The 18,474-nt window shown below is 47.5% G+C and overlaps 1 protein-coding gene across 10 annotated transcripts in view; it reads left to right on the forward strand.

The window, feature by feature from the left end:
- The window catches only part of ZNF532 (zinc finger protein 532), a 105,428-nt gene extending 95,429 nt beyond the window's left edge, over positions 1-9,999 (forward strand). For 9 of the 10 annotated variants that reach the window (XM_065932829.1, XM_065932824.1, XM_065932828.1 and 6 more), the window contains 3 exons: positions 2,712-2,824; positions 5,241-5,388; positions 7,425-9,999. In XM_065932829.1, the coding sequence (XP_065788901.1) occupies positions 2,712-2,824; positions 5,241-5,388; positions 7,425-7,919 (756 nt within the window). In that variant the 3' untranslated portion in view covers positions 7,920-9,999. Of the gene's footprint in view, positions 1-2,711; positions 2,825-5,237; positions 5,389-7,424 lie in introns of all 10 variants that reach the window. The other variant, XM_065932834.1, reaches the window with a different exon arrangement.
- The last annotated feature ends 8,475 nt before the right edge of the window (positions 10,000-18,474 follow it).

Consider the following 18,474-nt stretch of genomic DNA (forward strand, 5'->3'; position numbering starts at 1 on the left):
TCCCTTCTTTGTGATTATTCGCTGCGGCTGTCTTGCTTTTGTTTTTTTAATTATCTTTGGTTGTGCCGGGCTCTTGGGTGCCGCGAGGGCCTTTCTCTGGTTGCGGGGAGCGGGGTTCCCCTTCATCGTGGTGCCCAGGCTTCTCCCTGCAGTGGCCTATCGCTGCAGAGCCGGCTCCGGGGCTCAGTCCTTGCGGCTCCCGGCTCACGGGCTTAGCTGCTCTGCAGCGCGTGGGATCTTCCCCGACCAGGGGTTGAACCTGTGTCTCCTGCATCGGCAGCATGATTCTTTGCTTTTGAGCCACCAGCAAAGCCCCTGTCTTGCTTTTGGAAAGATGTCTTGTGTTTTGACTCTCCCAGGTGATCTTAACATTGTCCATCTTACATGGACAAAAATTCAACAGAAATTAGATTTTTAAAAAACCTTTATTGAAACGTAGAATTATTCATGACCGACTGTTCCTGGTTTTATTCTAAAGGAAGCCTCTTCCTTCTCTGGTTCCATGTGCTAGTCCAGGAGACTAGGGATGGTCTATTTAATGTGATCAGAGTTTTTATGACGGTGAAGGGGCAGGGTGTCTCAGGCGCTATTTGGTTACTTGCTTTGTTCCCTCCGTCTCTCTTTTCCCCAGAGATCATTCTTGCGTCCTGGGAGGTGAGGTATAGATGCATGTAACCCTGGGATATGCTTAGGAAAACAATACAAAGTATGTAAGTGGATACGCTCAGTCATGTCCAACTCTTTGTGGCCCTGTGGGCTGTAGTAGCCTGCCAGACTCCTCTGTCCGTGGAATTTTGCAGGCCTTGAATACGAGAGCAGGTTGCCATTTCCTTCTCCAGAGGACCTTCCCAACCCAGGGATTGAACCCACGTCTCTGACGTCTCCTGCTCTGGCAGGCAGGTTCTTTACCACTGGGGCCACTGGGAAGCTATGGTACAACTTTCCTCTTTAACTTGGAGAAGGAGCTTCCTCCTCGGCCTCTGTCTGGGTTCGAGACCTTTTCATGCCCGTCACAGCGCTTTGCTTTTTTTCTGGCTATGCCTCGAGTCTTGACGGATGTTACTTCCTCACCCAGGTATTGAACACTCAGGCCCTCAGCAGTGGAAGCGTGGAGTCCTAAGCACTTCTACCTCCAGGGAATGTGCTTTTAAATAATAAAAGACGCTTTTTAAAAAATGAAACCTGGATGTGTAGCTTTCCTGTTAATAAAATAGCGCATGCTGAGGACCTCTCTGCATCCCCGGCACTGTGCTGGCCCCTCAAACCTCCCCCCCCCAGCACCCTCCCCGAGGACGGCACCGCTGTGACCCCCCGGCTGCTGCAGGGGCCGGTGCTCGTGAGGTCGGGAAATGCCCGTCACGTGGTTCACGACTGGTGGGCAGAGGTGCCGGCCCACCTGGGCCTCCAGAGCCGACTCTCAGCTGCCTCGAGTTCATTTCCTCACCAGCTGGAGTGAGGACGTGTTTGCCAACTGATTAACGTAAAAATATTTTTTTAAAAAGAGATCATTTCTTTATCAAATAGGTTGTAACTGCTTGCTTATCTCTTCTGATGGCCAAAGATAGTAACAGAGTTTCTTGTTATTCCTATTTCATCCTTAGTTTTAAGGAGGGCTGAGCCAAATTTTGTTCCATTCACGAGGCCGACAATTCGTTCTTGATTTCATTTCCTTGTGATGTGACGTTAGTTCCAGACTGCAGTGCGTATCATGCCCAAAGAATGTGTTTTTAAAGATAAGTCACTGATTTTGCTTCATTCCACATGGGAATCTGTTGAATTAACACAATTATGTCTTAGCCGAAGTGGGAAACTTTTCACTTTGCTGTTGAGATGTCTCTGGATAGCTCCGTCTTGCCTTTCCGTGCGCCCCCAGCCCCCCGGACACAAATGCACGCGCACAGACTCACTCCACACACACCCTCGGGCACGCTCCCAGAGCGGGCTCACCTTGTGTTCTTGAGATAATCAAATGGTATCCTCTAAAAATTTTTCTTGAAAAACTCTTTCCTTATATACGGAATAATGAGTTATTAGGGGGGAGAGCTAAAAGTGTTTAAGATTAAGCCAGAGATTTTAAATGGCACATTGGAGAAGGAAACACGCTCTTTCTGGATACCGTAATTGAGATAATGGCTGTATTTGGTATCTACTAAAGAATTGTGTTTTTCTAGGTTATCTGCTTTCTAAAAATAACATCTCTTACGCAGAGAAAATCGATGTCATGTTTTCATTTCAGCTGTCTGGGTGTTTGTGTTGAAACAAAATCATGTTCGTTTTTTTTTTCCCCCATCACAAGTGTTTTTGAGGAAAAAAAAATAGCCTTATGATAAAGTGTGTCCTGTTCTCTAGAAATGAGAGATTTAGTGTAGACGGGGTACTTATTTTCTGAGTTCGGCTAAAGTATTACTTTAGCTTACGTTTCTAAGCGGCTATAACCGAATTCCCCCGTGATAACCCCGGCCCTGGCGGCCCCTTCTGCTACGTCTTTGAAAGAGGCATACAGCTGACTCGCTCCGCCATACGGCAGAACCTAACACAACATCGTAAAGCAACTATCCGTGAATAAAAAATTGGAAAAAAAATCTTTTAGTCTTTGTTACTGTGTCGCTAAACGATAGGGGTGCTCAGACGCTGCAGAGGAGGTTTTAAGTCGTCGAGGGGCTCCGTTTTGCTCTCTCGGGTGACGCTCTCCCTCTTTTCTCCCGACGAAGCAAATGAAGAAACACCCGTGCCGCCAGTGCGACAAGTCCTTCAGCTCGTCCCACAGCCTCTGCCGCCACAACCGGATCAAGCACAAAGGCATCAGGAAAGTTTACACCTGCTCGTAAGTCGTGGCTTCTGCCGTGGGCGGCCCCCGCTTCCCTGTTAGCGTCCCGCCTCCCCACCCTCCGCTCCCGGGTGTGGGTCTCCTCTGCTTATACTTTGTTTTGGCAGGCCATGCTTGCCTGGCTTGTGGCGCTTGAGCAATATGAAAATGAAAAGAGCGCTTCCTCGCCCACCCCTTGTATGTTCTTATCTGTTCCCTAGGCTTTGCTTTTTTTTGCCGAGCGGCTTGCGGCCGGGGCCTTGGTTCCCTGAGCAGGGACTGAACACGCGGAGTCGCAGCCCCTGGCCCGCCAGGGAAGTCCCACCTGTGTTCCTCTCTGTTACGCGGAGGTTTGTGGTTTCATCACTGGGAATTCTGGCGAAGTGACTCGCCGGCAGGTAGGGACACAGCCGAAGGAGAGGCCCCGCGGTCCCCTAGACACAGCTGAGTTGCCGGTTGGGCTGCTCCGTGAACTTGGGTTCAGCCGCGGCTGGTCGCGGGGTCAGCCCTGGGCGGGACGTCCGCCCCTGGGTACCGCACGGCGTCCTTCGCGCCCACACATGCTGCTGGTGAAGCGCCAGAGGAGCCGAGGCGGCCAGCCCACCCAGGGGACCCCCGTGGCGCCCCCGCTGGGTATATCAAGGCAGAGGTTGTTAGGTGGTTATTAGTAAGGAAGCTTTTCCACCCACCCACTCAGAGCAGGCCTGAAGTGAGGTGGTGTAACAGGGTTACTGACTTTAAGGCTCTTTTCATAAAAGAACACGAAGCGGCACGGAAGCCGTGTGGCAAGTGTGTGGCCGTGATGGACGCAGGGGTCCGTGTCGGTGTGGCTTGGGGGACCTGGGGAGGTTGGCTGCCAGATCGCTGCGCTTCGCGGTGTGGTGAGTCAGGAAAAGTCTCTGGAGTAGGAAAACAGGGCCCCTCCTTTGGTGAACCTGAAGCCGGGAGTAATTTTTGTGTGATGAGAGCATTCTCTAAGTACAGTCTGTGCTGACTCTGCGTTGACGGAGCCATTGAATTTAGGAGGGAACCCTGTGTGCTGAGAGAACGGGAAGGAAGGCTGCTGTGGATGGCAGAGTCCTTCCTCTGAGAGGCTGGTTCGTGTCCCCGTGGAGTCCCTGGAAGGCAGTAAAATGCCGGGATTGCCCAACTCGTTCCGTTTGTTCTCTGGTCGGGTGCTGGCCCCCGGTGCTGTCCTGTAGAGGGTCTCTAACGTGAAAACATCAGAGCTGGGAGCCAGTCTTCCTTGTAAGATTTTCAGAAGCTTTTCTGAAGACAGCGAACTTGGTTCTACGTAAGTTGTGAGGATCTTTCTATCTCCCTTCACTGCGGTGGTTATTCATAATGTGTGGCTGAAGAGTGACCATAATTGCCATGGTCATTAATTTCTGTTTCCCTGGTTTTGGTCTGTTTAAGAAAATGATGAATTCATATCTTCCCAAAGAAAAGCTGTGATCGTAATTTATAGTGGGGAATTGCACAAGCTGAAATGAAAACTGAAATCATTGACCTGTTTTGGATATTTGTTCAGTTTTCTACCTTTTAATCGACTGATTGAACACACGTATTTGTGGCCCTAACCATGCGTCTTATTGCATCTGTGCTTAGATGAGAAAGTTGACGGGAGACAAGTCTGTCTTGTCTGCGACATGGCAGAGTGAGCGGGAATCTTGTTAACACCGGCGTGAAGAAGTCAGGCAGGGACTTGCTTCCTGTTAAAGCATCTCATGACGTAAATTCCGAGGGAACTCTGAGTCACTGGAAAGAAAACTTGAGATTTAGTGTTCTCCATGTTAAAATCACACCCATCTAGATTTACAAATTAAGTCATACTTTAACCAAACTCAGAAAATAAATGCCCTGTCTGAACCAAATTGGGCTGGGGCTATAAGAACACAAAAACAGATAGAAAAAAACCCTTTTCCTTCTGTGTGTGTTTTTTTTTTTTTAACACCAAAACCAATTTGTATATGGGTATAACCGATTAACTGTGTTACGGTAGTTTCAGGTGAGCAGCAGAGGGACTCAGCCACCCATCCACGTGTCCATTCTCCCCCAAACCCCGCTCCCATCCAGGCTGCCATCCAGCATTGTGCAGTGCATCCTTGTTGGTTATCCATTTTAAATACAGCAGTGTGTACATGGCCTTCCCCGGGCCCCTAATTGTCCCTTTCCACCCGCCCCTTCCCCACAACCACAAGTTCATTTATGACAGAAAATTTTTAACAAAAGCTGCAGCACTTTTTAAATTTTTTTTTTTTTTAAAATTAACACTGGAGATGATTCATAGCAGCACCGCTCTTGCGCTTTGAACCATCGGTATCTGCAAGACCACCCTGGCCTCTCTGGGCCAACTGAGGGCTTCGGTAGTCAGCACGTTCCTCACTGAGCCCTTTCATGGCAAGTAGGTTATTTCCTTGTCTTTCCCCCACAGGCACTGTCCAGACTCCAGGCGTACCTTCACGAAACGGTTGATGCTGGAGAAACATATACAGCTCATGCACGGCATTAAGGATCCTGACTTGAAAGAAATGACAGAAGCCACCAATGAGGAGGAGACAGAAATAAAAGAAGACACCAAGGTTAAACACTGCAGGTGTTCTCTTTACAGTGATGTTGTGTTGACTTGCTTTCTCCTTTTGTGTATGTGTGTGAAAAATTTTCTGCGGTTATACAATTTAAAAAATTCAGCCTGTGCACAAACCTGTCAAGTAATAGGAACATTCTCTCTGCACTCAGCCTGAGTTTTCATCTTGCTCTTAAAGGTAACTTTTATTTTGGTAAGGTAACTTGATGACACTCGTGATAAAGAACCCATCTGCCGATGCAGGAGACCCAGGAGATGTGGATTCGATCCCTGGGTTGGGAAGATCCCCTGGAGGAGGGCATGGCAACCCACTCCAGCATTCTTGCTTAGAGAATCCCATGGACAGAGGAGCCTGGTGGGCTACTGTCCATAGGATCACAAAGAGATGGACATGACTGAAGTGACTTCACACACAACCTTTATTAAATTTTTTCTATGTCCTTCCAGATACATCTTTAGGGATCAATCTGAAAGTGAAAAGTGAAAGTGAAAAATCACTCAGTTGTGTCTGACTCTTTGTGACCCCGTGGACTATACAGTTCATGGAATTCTCCAGGCCAGAATACTGGAATGGGTAGCCTTTCCCTTCTCCAGGGGATCGTCCCAACCCAGGGATCGAACCCAGTCTCCCTCATTGCAGGTGGATTGTTTACCAGCTGAACCCCCAGGGAAACCCAAGAATACTGGAGTGGGTAGCCTATCACTTCTCCAGTGCATTTTTCCGACCCAGGAATCGAACCAGGGTCTCCTGCATTGCAGGCGTATTCTTTACCAGCTGAGCTACCAGGGAAGTTGGGGATCAGTCTACTTACATGTAAAAATTAAAGTTTTATGTTGACCCACGGAAGTTGTCTTAGCCAGGGAATTACTTGAATCTAGATTCCTTTGCATTGCGAATGTATTGGTTGTGAGAGGTACCTAATCAAAGCTGATTCCATTTAGCTTCTGTTTGTAATGATGAAGGGTTAAGATAAAAAATTCATGCTGTCTCAGTGGGCAGTGAACTTGAAGCGGGCAACAGCATAGATGTTAGCCTGTGTGTAAAGTGCGAGTGTGCCAAGGGCTACTGGTGTACGGCAGTGGTTCAGTGGACATTTCAGAGACCCATGCTGCCTTTGGCACTGTGCTGCTCTGGAGTGTTCCCTGGGGAAGAGCCTGTGTGTGTGTGTGTGTGTGTGTGTGTGTGTGTGTGTGTGTGTGTGTGCGCTTTCAAGGAGTTAGACACTGAAATCAGAGTACAAGTCAGACTAGTGTCGCATTAAATTGTAAAGCCCGTGTGTGTGTGTGTGTGTGTTTTCAAGGAGTTAGACACTGAAATCAGAGTACAAGTCAGACTAGTGTCACATTAAATTGTAATCCTTCCCCTCAAGTGATGGGGTGGGGGGTGGAATTAAAGAATGTACACGCAGGGGGCAGCTTTAGGTCAAGGTGGAAAAACCGGATGGCCATGGAGAAGGTGTCCATTGGCTTGGGGTTCTAGAGAGCTGGAAGGGAGGGATTTGAGGGGTCCAGAGGAGAAGGAGGCTGAGTGGGCAGGAACGGGCCCTCACTGTCCCCAGTGAAGCGCGGGTGGCCCTTCCTCTGACCCTCAGGAAGGGTGCAGGTCTGGACACCCTCTGCCAGGAGATGCTCAGCCTGCCTGCCCCCGCCTCTCCCTGGCCGCATCCACGCCCTGCCCCGACCCCAGCCGCAGCCGCGTTGCCTCCCCACCATCCCCAGCTACCAGGGCCGGCTCCCGGCGGGGACCCGTTTCCTGGTGACCTCCCAGCTCAGGCTGTGGAGTGAAGCTCGGCTGGCTCCCGATTGCTGGTTGTCGCTGCATCCCCTGAGGGCGGGGCCCTGTTTGTCCTGCTCAGCCCCTGCAGGACGCCCGTTCAGCCTGGCGCTGAGCCCGCCTTGGCCGGGCAGAGGGAAAGGGCGGCCCTCGGGCGGGGCGGGGCGGGGGCCACACGGCCGTAAGGAGCCCGCACCCCAGCTCCCGGCGCCCGCCAGCGCTTGTCCGTGCATCACCGGTTCTGTCTTCCCTCGCAGGCTCCCAGCCCCAAGCGCAAGCTGGAGGAGCCCGTGTTAGAGTTCCGCCCTCCCCGAGGGGCCATCACGCAGCCCCTGAAGAAGCTGAAGATCAACGTGTTCAAGGTGCACAAGTGCGCCGTCTGCGGCTTCACCACCGAGAACCTGCTGCAGTTCCACGAGCACATCCCGCAGCACAGGTCGGACGGCTCCTCCCAGCAGTGCCGCGAGTGCGGCCTCTGCTACACGTCGCACGTGTCGCTGTCGCGCCACCTCTTCATCGTGCACAAGCTGAAGGAGCCGCAGCCGGCGGCCAAGCAGAACGGGGCGGGCGAGGAGAGCCGGCCGGAGAGCCAGCCCGGGCCCGAGGACGCGCCGGCCGCCGGCCCCGTGCCCGACCGAACGTGCAGGGTGTGTGCAAAGACGTTCGAGACGGAAGCTGCCTTAAACGCCCACATGCGGACCCATGGCATGGCCTTCATCAAGTCCAAAAGAGTGAGCTCGGCGGAGAAGTAGCCGCCCACCCGCGCCCCCACACCGTCCACCTTGGAAGCAAAGAGACGTTTCTGTTACGCGGGATCACAGTTAGCAGTCCTGTCCAGGCTGTTGCAATATATCTCCCTCATCCCCTTCGCAGCCTCCTGTCTGCCCTCCTCCCTTCCTCCTCCATAAGTATTAAAAACAGTATTTGAGTTGAAAAGAGTTTGTATATATTTAAACGAATAACTTTTTATACTCTTTGTTACATGTTTGTATCAGTATTTAGTGGACAATGTTTTGAAGATTTCTGTTTGTTTCGTTCTTGGGTTGTCTTTTTTTTTAATATATATATATATATATATACCTATTTGTTTTTTATTTGGGTTAGTTTTTCTTTTTTGTACGGTTTCTTTAAAACAGAGTTCTTAGCAACAGGGGCAGTTCCTGAATTCCAATAAACCATTTTGTATGTCACGGTTTTGAATGGGTTAACTAATTACAGGCTCCGGCAGGGCCTTTTTTAGTGTTTTTAATTTTTAGAATTCACTACATAAATCGTAGGTGACTGTAGGTCTCAAAAACACTAGGGACTTTTAAGTGTCTTAGCACTCTATCCTCAACGTGCCTGCTCCGGTAGGGCCGCGCTCGGCCCGTGGCCTCTCCTCCCGGCCCGGCGTGTCGGAAGCCGCCTTGCAGGGCGCTTCCCTCCCAGCGAGGGGGTGGCAGCGGGGGCCCGACATCCAGGAAGGAAAGACGGGATGGATTCCATCTCAGAGTGGGGAAGAAGGCTCTCTCCTAAAGGGGAAGAGGAAGCGGGTAGCTTCCCGGGCCGATTCGCAAGGCTGGCTTCTAAAAGAGCACAAGGAGCTGAAGTGGAGAAAGGGCTGGAGACTGTAAAAGTTACAAACACATGTTAGACCCGTAGGTTTATACAGTCAACGTTTTTGTCGTGTAATTTATTAACTATTAACGACACAACTACAAATATCAAGTATTTCTCTGGCTCTTGACAGGAAAAGGAAAAAAAAAAAAAAATCACAGTCGACTTAACCCTTTGCTGTCTAAAGAGTTGGCGTTTCCTGTTCTGGGTGCTACTGCCAAAGGTCCCGGTACTTAGACTTGGGATGCACAATTTCCACCTTCCCGATGCAGCAGCCGGCGTGTGGCCATCGGCCGTTCCCTCCGCACTGAGCCACCTGAGTTGAGTTCAGCCATTTCAATCAGTACCTTTACTATTGGGTAGTTCAGCTTTCTTAATGCAGCCAAGGTACTCCTGTCCCTTCCAAATGTTTATAGTTCTCTGGGAGAGTTATATTTTTTTGGTTTTGTGTTTTCGTGTTTTCTGTTGCATTTTATATCTTGTATTTATCCCTAAACATGTTTTGTACTTTTTTTTTTTAAAAAAAGAAAAATTATTTTGTGTATATAGAGATATACTTGCATGATATACTGTAGTCAATGTTCGGTTCCTCGAGAGGTCTTGCTGCTGTCAGATGTCACGCACTAACCGCACCCATCCTAACTGTATTAAACACATTTCACGTATGTAAATAAACCTGGGACGTTTGGCCCTCGTGCTTCCGTGAGAGCGTTCTTGATGGTGGGTCTCTGACATCTTCGTGGAGTTTAGGGAGTGGTTGACTGCAGGGATGGGCTGTGGGGGTATTGCAGCGTTCTTGCCGCTAATAAGGGCAGCATATTCATTCTCACTGGCAATCTGCTATTTTTGTCCCTTTTGTATTGACTCCCATCAGTACGTGGGCATACTCAAGGGTGTGGTTCAGTACTCCTCAACTTGAAACTCATTGCTGTTACTTGTTATGTTTATACTTGTATTGCTCTTACGTTGTATTCATAGCACTTTCCGTTTGTTTCTGCATTTGAACCTTGCAATAAGCCTGTGTGGTGGGCTGCACAGGTCCTAATAGCCTAGTTTTACAGTCGAGGAAGCTGAGCTCAGATTTAAGTTCTTGGCCTGAGCCCTCGTAGCTGGCAAGTGGCTTTGCATATTAGAACCCAGATATTCTTGCTCTAAATCTAGTGCTCGCTCTCTCTGTTTATGTACATATCGACAGATACGCCTTTATTCAACAAATAAAAAGTATTTGCAAAACACGATACTAGAATTTTTGTTCGTGGTGCTATGGCTTTTATAACCTGGGAGTCTTAGCTACTCAAGTACCCAAACATGCTTGGTAACACGAAATTGGCATCTACTAAAGGCCTAGTTGAGCACTGAAGAAAGCTTTTTTTAAAAATGCCCGGAGGGAAAAATAAAAAAAAATAAATTAAATGCCCGGAGGTCCCACAATGAAGAAACTCAAATCCAGAGTAGAAAAACAGCACCCAGGGTCTCCCCGGTGGCTCCGTGGTAAAGAACACCTGCCAGGGTAGGGGACGTGGGTTCAACCCCTGGTCCGGGAAGACGCCGCGTGCTGTGGAGAATCTAAGCCCGTGTGCCGCATCTGCCGAGCCTGTGCTCCGGAGCCCGTGAGCCTCCTGAGCCTTTGTGCCGCAGCTGCGAAGCCCAGGTGCCCTAGAGCCCATGCTCTGCGCCAAGAGAAGCCCTCACACTGCAGCTGGGGAAAAACCCGTGCCGCAATGAAGACAGCCAAAGATAAAATTATTAAAAAAAAAAAAGAAAAACAGCACCCAATGCCCTAGCCCTGGGAGGAAGCCTGAATGGCTCAACTGAAGAGGGAATTGATGAGCTGGAAGATGGATTGTGAAGAAACCCCCTGGAGCGCAGCACAGAGGTAAGGAGATGAAATACATGAGAGAGGCCAGCAGTCCGGAAAGATAACAGAAGCAAGTTTAATGGGCTTCCCTGGGGCCTCAGCAGCAAAGAATCTCCCTGCTAGTGCAGGAGACTCGGGTTCGATCCCTGGGTTGGGAAGATTCCCTGGAGAAGGAAATGGCAACCCACTCCACTATTCTTGCCGGGGAAATCCCATGGACAGAGGAGCCTAGTGGGCTACAGTCCATGGGGTCACAAAAAGTCAGAGATGACATGATCGACTCAACAACAATGAGTTTAAGAGTTCCAGAAAGGGGGACTAGAGTTGGGGAGAGCCAGTACGGAAAATTCTCGTTTACTTGCTAAGCTGTGCCGACTCTTTTGTGACCCCATGGACTAATAGCCCGCCAGGCTCTGTCTACAGAATTCTCCAGGCAAGAATACTGGAGTGGTTTGCCATTTCCATATCCAATGGAAAATTTCTAGCTATTAACGAAAGACATGAATATTTGGATTAACAGGGTGGATGCTGAGCAAAAAAATCCTCACTGGGGTTTGTGAATTCTGCCCATTTTTTATTAGTTGTAGGTGCTGGCTGTGGTGATGAGCGTGAGCATTTGAGAAATGACATAGACCAACGGGCAGAAAACTGGGGCATATTTCATGAATTTTTAGGAATCCCACTTCCTTGTTGGTGGGGAAAGGAGGTGAGACTGACAGAGTAGGCTGGGTCCAAGTTGTAAAAAGCCTTGAATGACGATCCAGGGCGTTTGTACTCTGATCGAATGAGTTATTGGACAGGGGAGTGATCACCACTGGTGGCAGTGCTTAGGATGGATTGTGGGAGAATGTATCAAGCAGTATTAAGTTAGGGTGCGCTGTGGTCATAACCTTTCATCTTAATGACTTACAGCAAGACATTTCTTGCCCAGATGTTGCTCCAAGGCTCCACTTGGAAAAAAAAGCTGCCAGGTGTTGTGGCAGAAGGCGAGTGCAGTTGGATGCTCGGGCCCAGAATGGCAGACGCCCGTCTCCACAACTCACCGACCAAAGCCAGTCACACCGTCCCGCCTCACCAACTTCAAGGAGGCAGAGAAATGCGGTTCCACCTCGTGCCCAGAAGGAAGAAGACTGAAAATATTGGCACAGCCTCAGTGACCATCCCGGGAATAGAGTTTAAATCGATGTAGCTATGGTGCTAACGCAGTGGATTTGGCCACGTGGATTTGGGGACTCAGCTCAGGGTAGAGGAAGGAGGCTGCAGTCGTAGGTAGCATTTCAGGAGGACAAAGATAAATTCCATGCTGCTGGTTACAGAGAGACGTCTGAAAGTTCAGACCTAAGGGATTTTTTTAATGAACAGAAAAGAAACAGATTTATTTCAAGGTGTGAACTACTTAAATAGAAATACAGAAGTCAAAACGAAGAGCTGTTTATAGGGAAGGGGAACTTGAACATTAGATAGTCATTAAAGGTTTTTGTTTGAATGAATGTGTGTGTTTGAGTGACTTTTATCAATAATTGAGTAACAGTGATGCATAAAAAAGAATGCCAGCAAGGTGGTAAAACAAAATGAAGCAAAGGATGATGTAGGCTTAGCATCCATGACATAGACAACTGCTTCCTGCCAAACACATTTCCTTCAAATTCCTGAGTCCTGCTGCAGTACAAATTCCAAAGAACAACTGGTCTATCCCAAAGCTGATGGGTGCCTCTCTGGCGTCAGTGGGCTAGTGAGTTCCATCCCAGGATCTTTGACCAGTGGAAATTTCCTATTGAAAACTTTGGCTGACCATCATGCCATGAGCACTTTTGTTTTTTTAATGCCTTCCTGGAAGGTGAAAAATGTGTTTAAAGAACTCCATAAAATAAAATATGCCTTAAAAGAACCTATTTATCACAAAGAATGGTCTGGAAAATAAAGAGGGGTGTACCAAATGTGGGTGTTATTTATGCCATTTAGTTACACACACACACACACACACACACACACACACACACACACACAGCCAATGAGATGCTGTAAGGATACCAGATTATACAGATTATAGCTCTTCCTTTTTAAGCATACATCTAAATAAGGAACCTGGAGTGAGTCAGTTTAAAATCTTGGCTTCTGCTGGTGCACAGTTCAGTCTTTGCTTAAATAGATTTTTTTTTTAGAATCATTATAGAATTACTATTTTTTAAAATTTACTTATTTATTTTTTTGGTTGCAGCGCATGGACTTATCATGGGAGCTTCTCTTGTGGCGGAGCCCAGGCTCTAGGCGCATGGGCTTCAGTAGTTGCAGCTGTGCTCAGCGCTTGCGCTCAGTTGTTTCAGCTCGGGATGCTAGAGTGAGGGCTTAGTAGCTCTAGAGTGAGGGCTTAGTAGCTCTAGAGTGAGGACTCAGTGGCTCTAGAGCGAGGACTCAGTGGCTCTAGAGCGAGGACTCAGTAGCTCTAGAGTGAGGACTCAGTAGCTCTAGAGCGAGGACTCAGTAGCTCTAGAGTGAGGACTCAGTATCTCTAGAGCGAGGGCTCAGTAGCTCTAGTGAGCACCCAGTAGTTTTGTGGTGCAAGGGCTTTGATTGTTTGGCGGCGTGCAGAATCTTCCTGGACCAGGGATAAAACCCATGTCCCCCGCATTGGCAGGCTGGTTCTTATCCACTATACCACCAAGGAAGTCCTTAAATGGATTCTTGAACCTTCTTGTTTGAGTTTCGTTTTGCCATGCGGAACCTCATACTCCTACAGAGTTAATCTTACCTTCGGGATATGAAATGTGAGCTTATTTCTCTGCAAAGAGCCTCTCTTCCTGGTGCTAGAAGCTTCTGGACTAGCCGGTGTTAATTCTGTGGTCAGCATGAGTCCCAAAGCACTGATTCTGAACAGCCTGGCCTCGATCCACATGGTCTGTGTGTAAGGTCGAATTTGAGACTTGGCTACTGTCAGTCTTTGCTGTAACAGCATTCTCTTTCGACATCCATTTCCCCTCCCTACAGTCTCTGTAGCTTTGGGTGAACGTTTTAGTAAAGACTCAACACACTGGGTGAAAAAACTTTCATCACCTTGGCCTATGTTTTGCTGGAAGTCTGTTCATTTATGTTTGCTGCCTTTGTTAGAAGGGGGGACGTGGGGGTGTCCAGCATTGGGCTCCTGTATGAATTAGGGTCCTAGCAGGACACAAGTGATACACTAGAAAAGGTTTAATTTTATTGTAATTAAGGAAGAGATCATATACTGGGCTGGAACAAAGGATGTCAAGGGTTATAGAGAGCTAGACCCATAGTCAGAGCCAAGCAAGAGTGGCGGGAGAGAAATTACAGAGAAGCTTCCTCTTCACACTCAACAATTTCTGGCCTGCACCTCCCACTGGTGAAAACCGAATAAAAGCCATAAAACAAGAAAACCCAGTCATGCTCTGCAACGTCAGTGTGCTGGGCACAGAGTGGGACCAGAAGGACGCTTGGCAGATGGGCGCTGGGGTGGGAGACACGGTCCAGATCACAGGTCAGAAGTGCGTGCTCTGCGCCACGCAGTTTATCCTCTATGGGGAAGCTGTCAGCTGGATTCCACATCCACCTTTTGGTACCAATTTCCTCACCAGGTTTACCCTGGAATTATACCCTTGCCCTAGTGGTTATTTTTACTTCAGGAAACAGAAGAGCATTTCCCAGAAAGCATGTTTCCAAATTAAACTTAGGAGGTTAGTTTTGACTCCTAAAGCAACGCTGTCTATGTTTCATGGTATTTAAAGGGACTGATTATTTAATTTGCTTTTCTGTTTGATTGTAAGCTGCTCTCCTCGGGCTTTTCTTAGTTATAATTGTAAATTACCCTCCCATGGCCAGTTTGTTTCTAAACACGATCCTTTGCAAGATGATATTTTTACCTAGGGGAGCTCTAAAATTAGAGTCCACCCTATCACACTTACAACTAGGTTCCAGAAAGAGAGGATTTAGCCCAAGAGCAATTGTCTGCTCTTCAAGTCAAGTTTAATTGGGTTGGTTATTTCTGGAGAAGAAATATTATCTTTTTTTTTTTTTTTTTTTTTTTAAGAACAAGGAAGGCACAGAGCCCCTGATTGGAGAGGATGGTGTGAAGTTGACATGCGTGAGGAAAAAGCAGAGTTGCCTGTGTCAGAGAAAATGACCCCATCTGAAAAGGGTAGAAGAGAGATCTCTAAGCAGGGGTGATGGACATTTATCTTAATTCCATCAGTTCAGCGTCTGATTCCTTTTTGGGAATCTACCATTGTGTGAGTCTCTGAGAGATGGATCTTGCCTCTTATTCCCGAAACCAGGTCATCCTCCCTGACCCCCAGCAGCCTAGCCTCAGGCATGGGATGACCAGCACTTGGTCAAAATGGTGCTCTTGCTTTGACTCTGGAGCCGGTGACACACCACACTCGGGACAGTTTAAATGCGTGCACTGTGCTGGCGCGGTGGCAGTGGTCGTGGTCGCAGACAGAGAGTCGCACGGAGCGCTGCATCCGCTGGTCAGGAAGAGGGGAGAACCAAGATCTGGGAGAAAAGAACGTGGACGTTGCTCGGCACCTCTGCCCAGCTGGGAACCAGCCTGCCTTCCAGGATCCACCGATAATCTTGGCCCCAAGGGTCCGCTCATGGTGGGACATGTTGAAGCTCAAGCTTTTCCTTCCCTCTTAATAAGGCACTATCCCAGCAACACGGCAATGTCAGTTATTTTCCTTTATTATCCTACGGAAGTCTAGTTGATTTGGCCTTGCCGGAGGATGTAGGAGACAGAGATTCAATCCCTGAGAAGGGAATGGCTGTCCGCTCCGTTATTCAGTTCAGTTCAGTTCAGTCGCTCAGACGTGTCCGACTCTTTGCAACCCCGTGAACTGCAGCATGCCAGCCTCCCTGTCCATCACCAACTCCCGGAGTCCACCCAAACCCATGTCCATTGAGTCAGCTTCTTGAATCCAGTGGCGGCGCCATTAATAACAGCACCAGCCAGTGAGAGCCGCCGCCTCAGGAAATGGTAGAGGCGTGCTTTCAGGAGGGAAGGCGTTCTTTATTTTCATGTCTTGTTTTTATGCCTAGCGTGGTGCCTTGTGGAAAACAGGTGCTTAAAACGTCTTCAAAGAACAGCTGAGTCTCCTTGAAGCTTGATTAGTCAAAATTTTATTTCTTAAGAGTTGGGGAAAACATTATAAAGGTCTTGAAAAGTGAGATTCTCTCTTTTATTTATGTGGAATTTAAAAAGATCATTTAGGTGGTTTTTATTACTGATTAAAATGTGGATATGTATTCTGCTCATTAGATTTTCCCCTCTATTGACAAAAGATGGAACACTTTACACTGAATTCTAAAAGATAATTTCATATTTTCAAGGACAATACAATGTCAGCAACTGATGTGGAAATAAATCCAGGCTTGAGAGATTTTTCTGCTTAATCATTCTTAAATATTCAAATTACCTAAACCTCCAGTATTTTCAACCCTCTCCTTCTTTGCCTTTTATTTATTTATTTTTTAACATTGAAAGTGTTAAGCACGGGAGATACACATGGAATTGAGAGCTTTACCACTAATGTTTATCGCTTGCGAGCTCTGATGTAATGCTAGGAAACAGCTGACGTGGGCTGATTATATGCTTTTATGCGTTTACAGATGGGCAAAGGGAACAGCTTAAACTCTGGTTTCTGGTGCCAAATTAGGTCCATTTTTCAGTCCAAGTTGTTGCTTCCTCTGTGTAGTTCCAGATTGGATGTTCTCCTTCATGTTTAGCACTGACATTTCAGCTTCTACTTCAATTTAAGAACAGTCTCCCTGGTGCATAGTAACAATCAATGTATTCACAGCAGAAAATAATTTTGAAGATAGACTCAGAGGGTTTCAAGGTCAGAGAAGACCTTAAAGGTGATTTTTAAAAAGACCATTTGATGACTGAATCTTGCTGATAACACACTCATCTAGTGTTCAGTCAATGTTTGGATACCAAGGGCAGAGACCTCTCTACCATTGGAAAGAGCCCAGTTCATCTTTGGGTGGTTTTGACTAGAGAACTCTTCACTATATCAAAACTGTCCTTTTGTAACTTGGAGCTGATGATCTATTTTTTTCAAGGAACTATTCACCCTGTATCACTTTAACTGCTTCTGCGCCTGAATCTTTTTTCTTTAGGTCAATAACCATAACAGAATAATAATAAATCACCACAATAGCCACTGTTTATTCAGCGTCCACTATAGGTCAGACGGGCTTCCCAGGTGGCGCTAGTGGTAAAGAGCCTGTCTGACAATGCAGGAGACTTGAGACAGAGGTTCCATCCCTGGGTTGGGAGGGTCGCCTGGAGAAGGGAATTCCTACCAACTCTATCTAGTATTCTTGCCTGGAGGGTCCCATGGACAGAGGAGCCTGGCGGGCTTCAGTCCAGGGGGTCACCAACAGCTGGACATGGCTGACTGACTTTCACTTTGAGAGGTTATTATTTAAGGACAGGCTTCCTAGAAAGAAAATATTTACACCACGAGAAATCTAGATCCACACAGTTCATGTTTTTTTAAGGTAGATGAACGCAGTCACCATGATCTTTCCCCAGCATCGTTTGCGCCATCGTTTGCGCGTCCTTAGCCCCCTGGGATGAAGTGGGTGTTTATTTGCCCTACCGCAATACCTGCTGTTTCCGTGGGGAGGTTCATCACTCCCACTTGTGGCTTTCAAATCCGGCAAACCTATTAACAGATGCAGAAAATGCCCAGATGATGACGCAGAAGCCCTTCTCTGCTTAGCGTTTCCTGAACGTTCTACAGATGGATTCACAATCATTCTTGGATAAAAACCCAACCCTGCCACCTCACACCCTCCGTATGTTTATCTGTTAAACCCAGAGATGCATCTTTAACACGAGGACGTCTGGCCTGGTCCCTGTTAACTGGGAACGTTAATCTGCGTAACTAAAGGAGGCCAGGTGGTCAGCGGCCCCACATCCACAGCGCGATTTTACTCGTCAGTAACAAGTCCTACACAAATCGGTTTCCACGGTGTGTTCTACGCAGCCGCTTTGCAGGTGGCGGAGGAGACACAGCTTGTCTCTGCACGTTAAAGGGCGAGAATGTCACATTTCCCCCCGACACGTTGTAGTCTGGTGCTTCATAAATGCAAGGTTTTGTCTAAGAAGGAAATTTTATCCCGACAGGTTAAGGTCTTCACCGAAGATGGCCCTGACCTTACTGCTTTGTCTGCTTTCTTTTCAATTGCCTTTTGTTTTTCCTGCAAGAAATATTTCTCTCAAGTGCATGCAGGACGTTGAAGAATTCCTTTCTGATCTGAATTCAGTGGAGCCCAAAGAATACGCTCTAAGAAGTAAGTAGGTTTTTTCCTGGCCCGTCGGGTAGCTGAACATGGGGCAGACAGGTTTGGGCTTGGGATGTTCTAGAAAAACTCTTGAGAATTAAAAACCCAGGACCAAACAGGAAAGAGAAGAGATACTCAATTTATAATGTGCACCAGGAATCAAGAAGAGAGGTGGAATTTTAACTGCAGAAGGCACTAGAGAGGGTGGTATTAATTCCAGCCAGAAGGAATCTCATGAGGACATTTCTCAATGAGATGAAGATTATTTGTAAATTGTATGATGCTATTTACTATTTTTGAAGTTGATAATATTTCACTGCTGTATGAAATGGTTTGGTTTATTTCTTTAACTAGACATTTAGTCTGCTTTTGATGAAGAATTGCTTCACTATTTAGGAAACAGGTCTGCCCATTATATGCTTGATGGTAAATTCTGAGGAGTATTTTGGTGAACGTATTGGCTCAAATTGTATAAAATAAGTGTGATTGTAGCCAGACCTCTTTGCATGCGATATGGATGGATGGCAGGCTGCGGTAATTTTATTTTT

The sequence above is a fragment of the Muntiacus reevesi genome, chromosome 4 (assembly GCF_963930625.1).
Source record: "Muntiacus reevesi chromosome 4, mMunRee1.1, whole genome shotgun sequence".
Taxonomy (NCBI): Eukaryota; Metazoa; Chordata; class Mammalia; order Artiodactyla; family Cervidae; genus Muntiacus; species Muntiacus reevesi.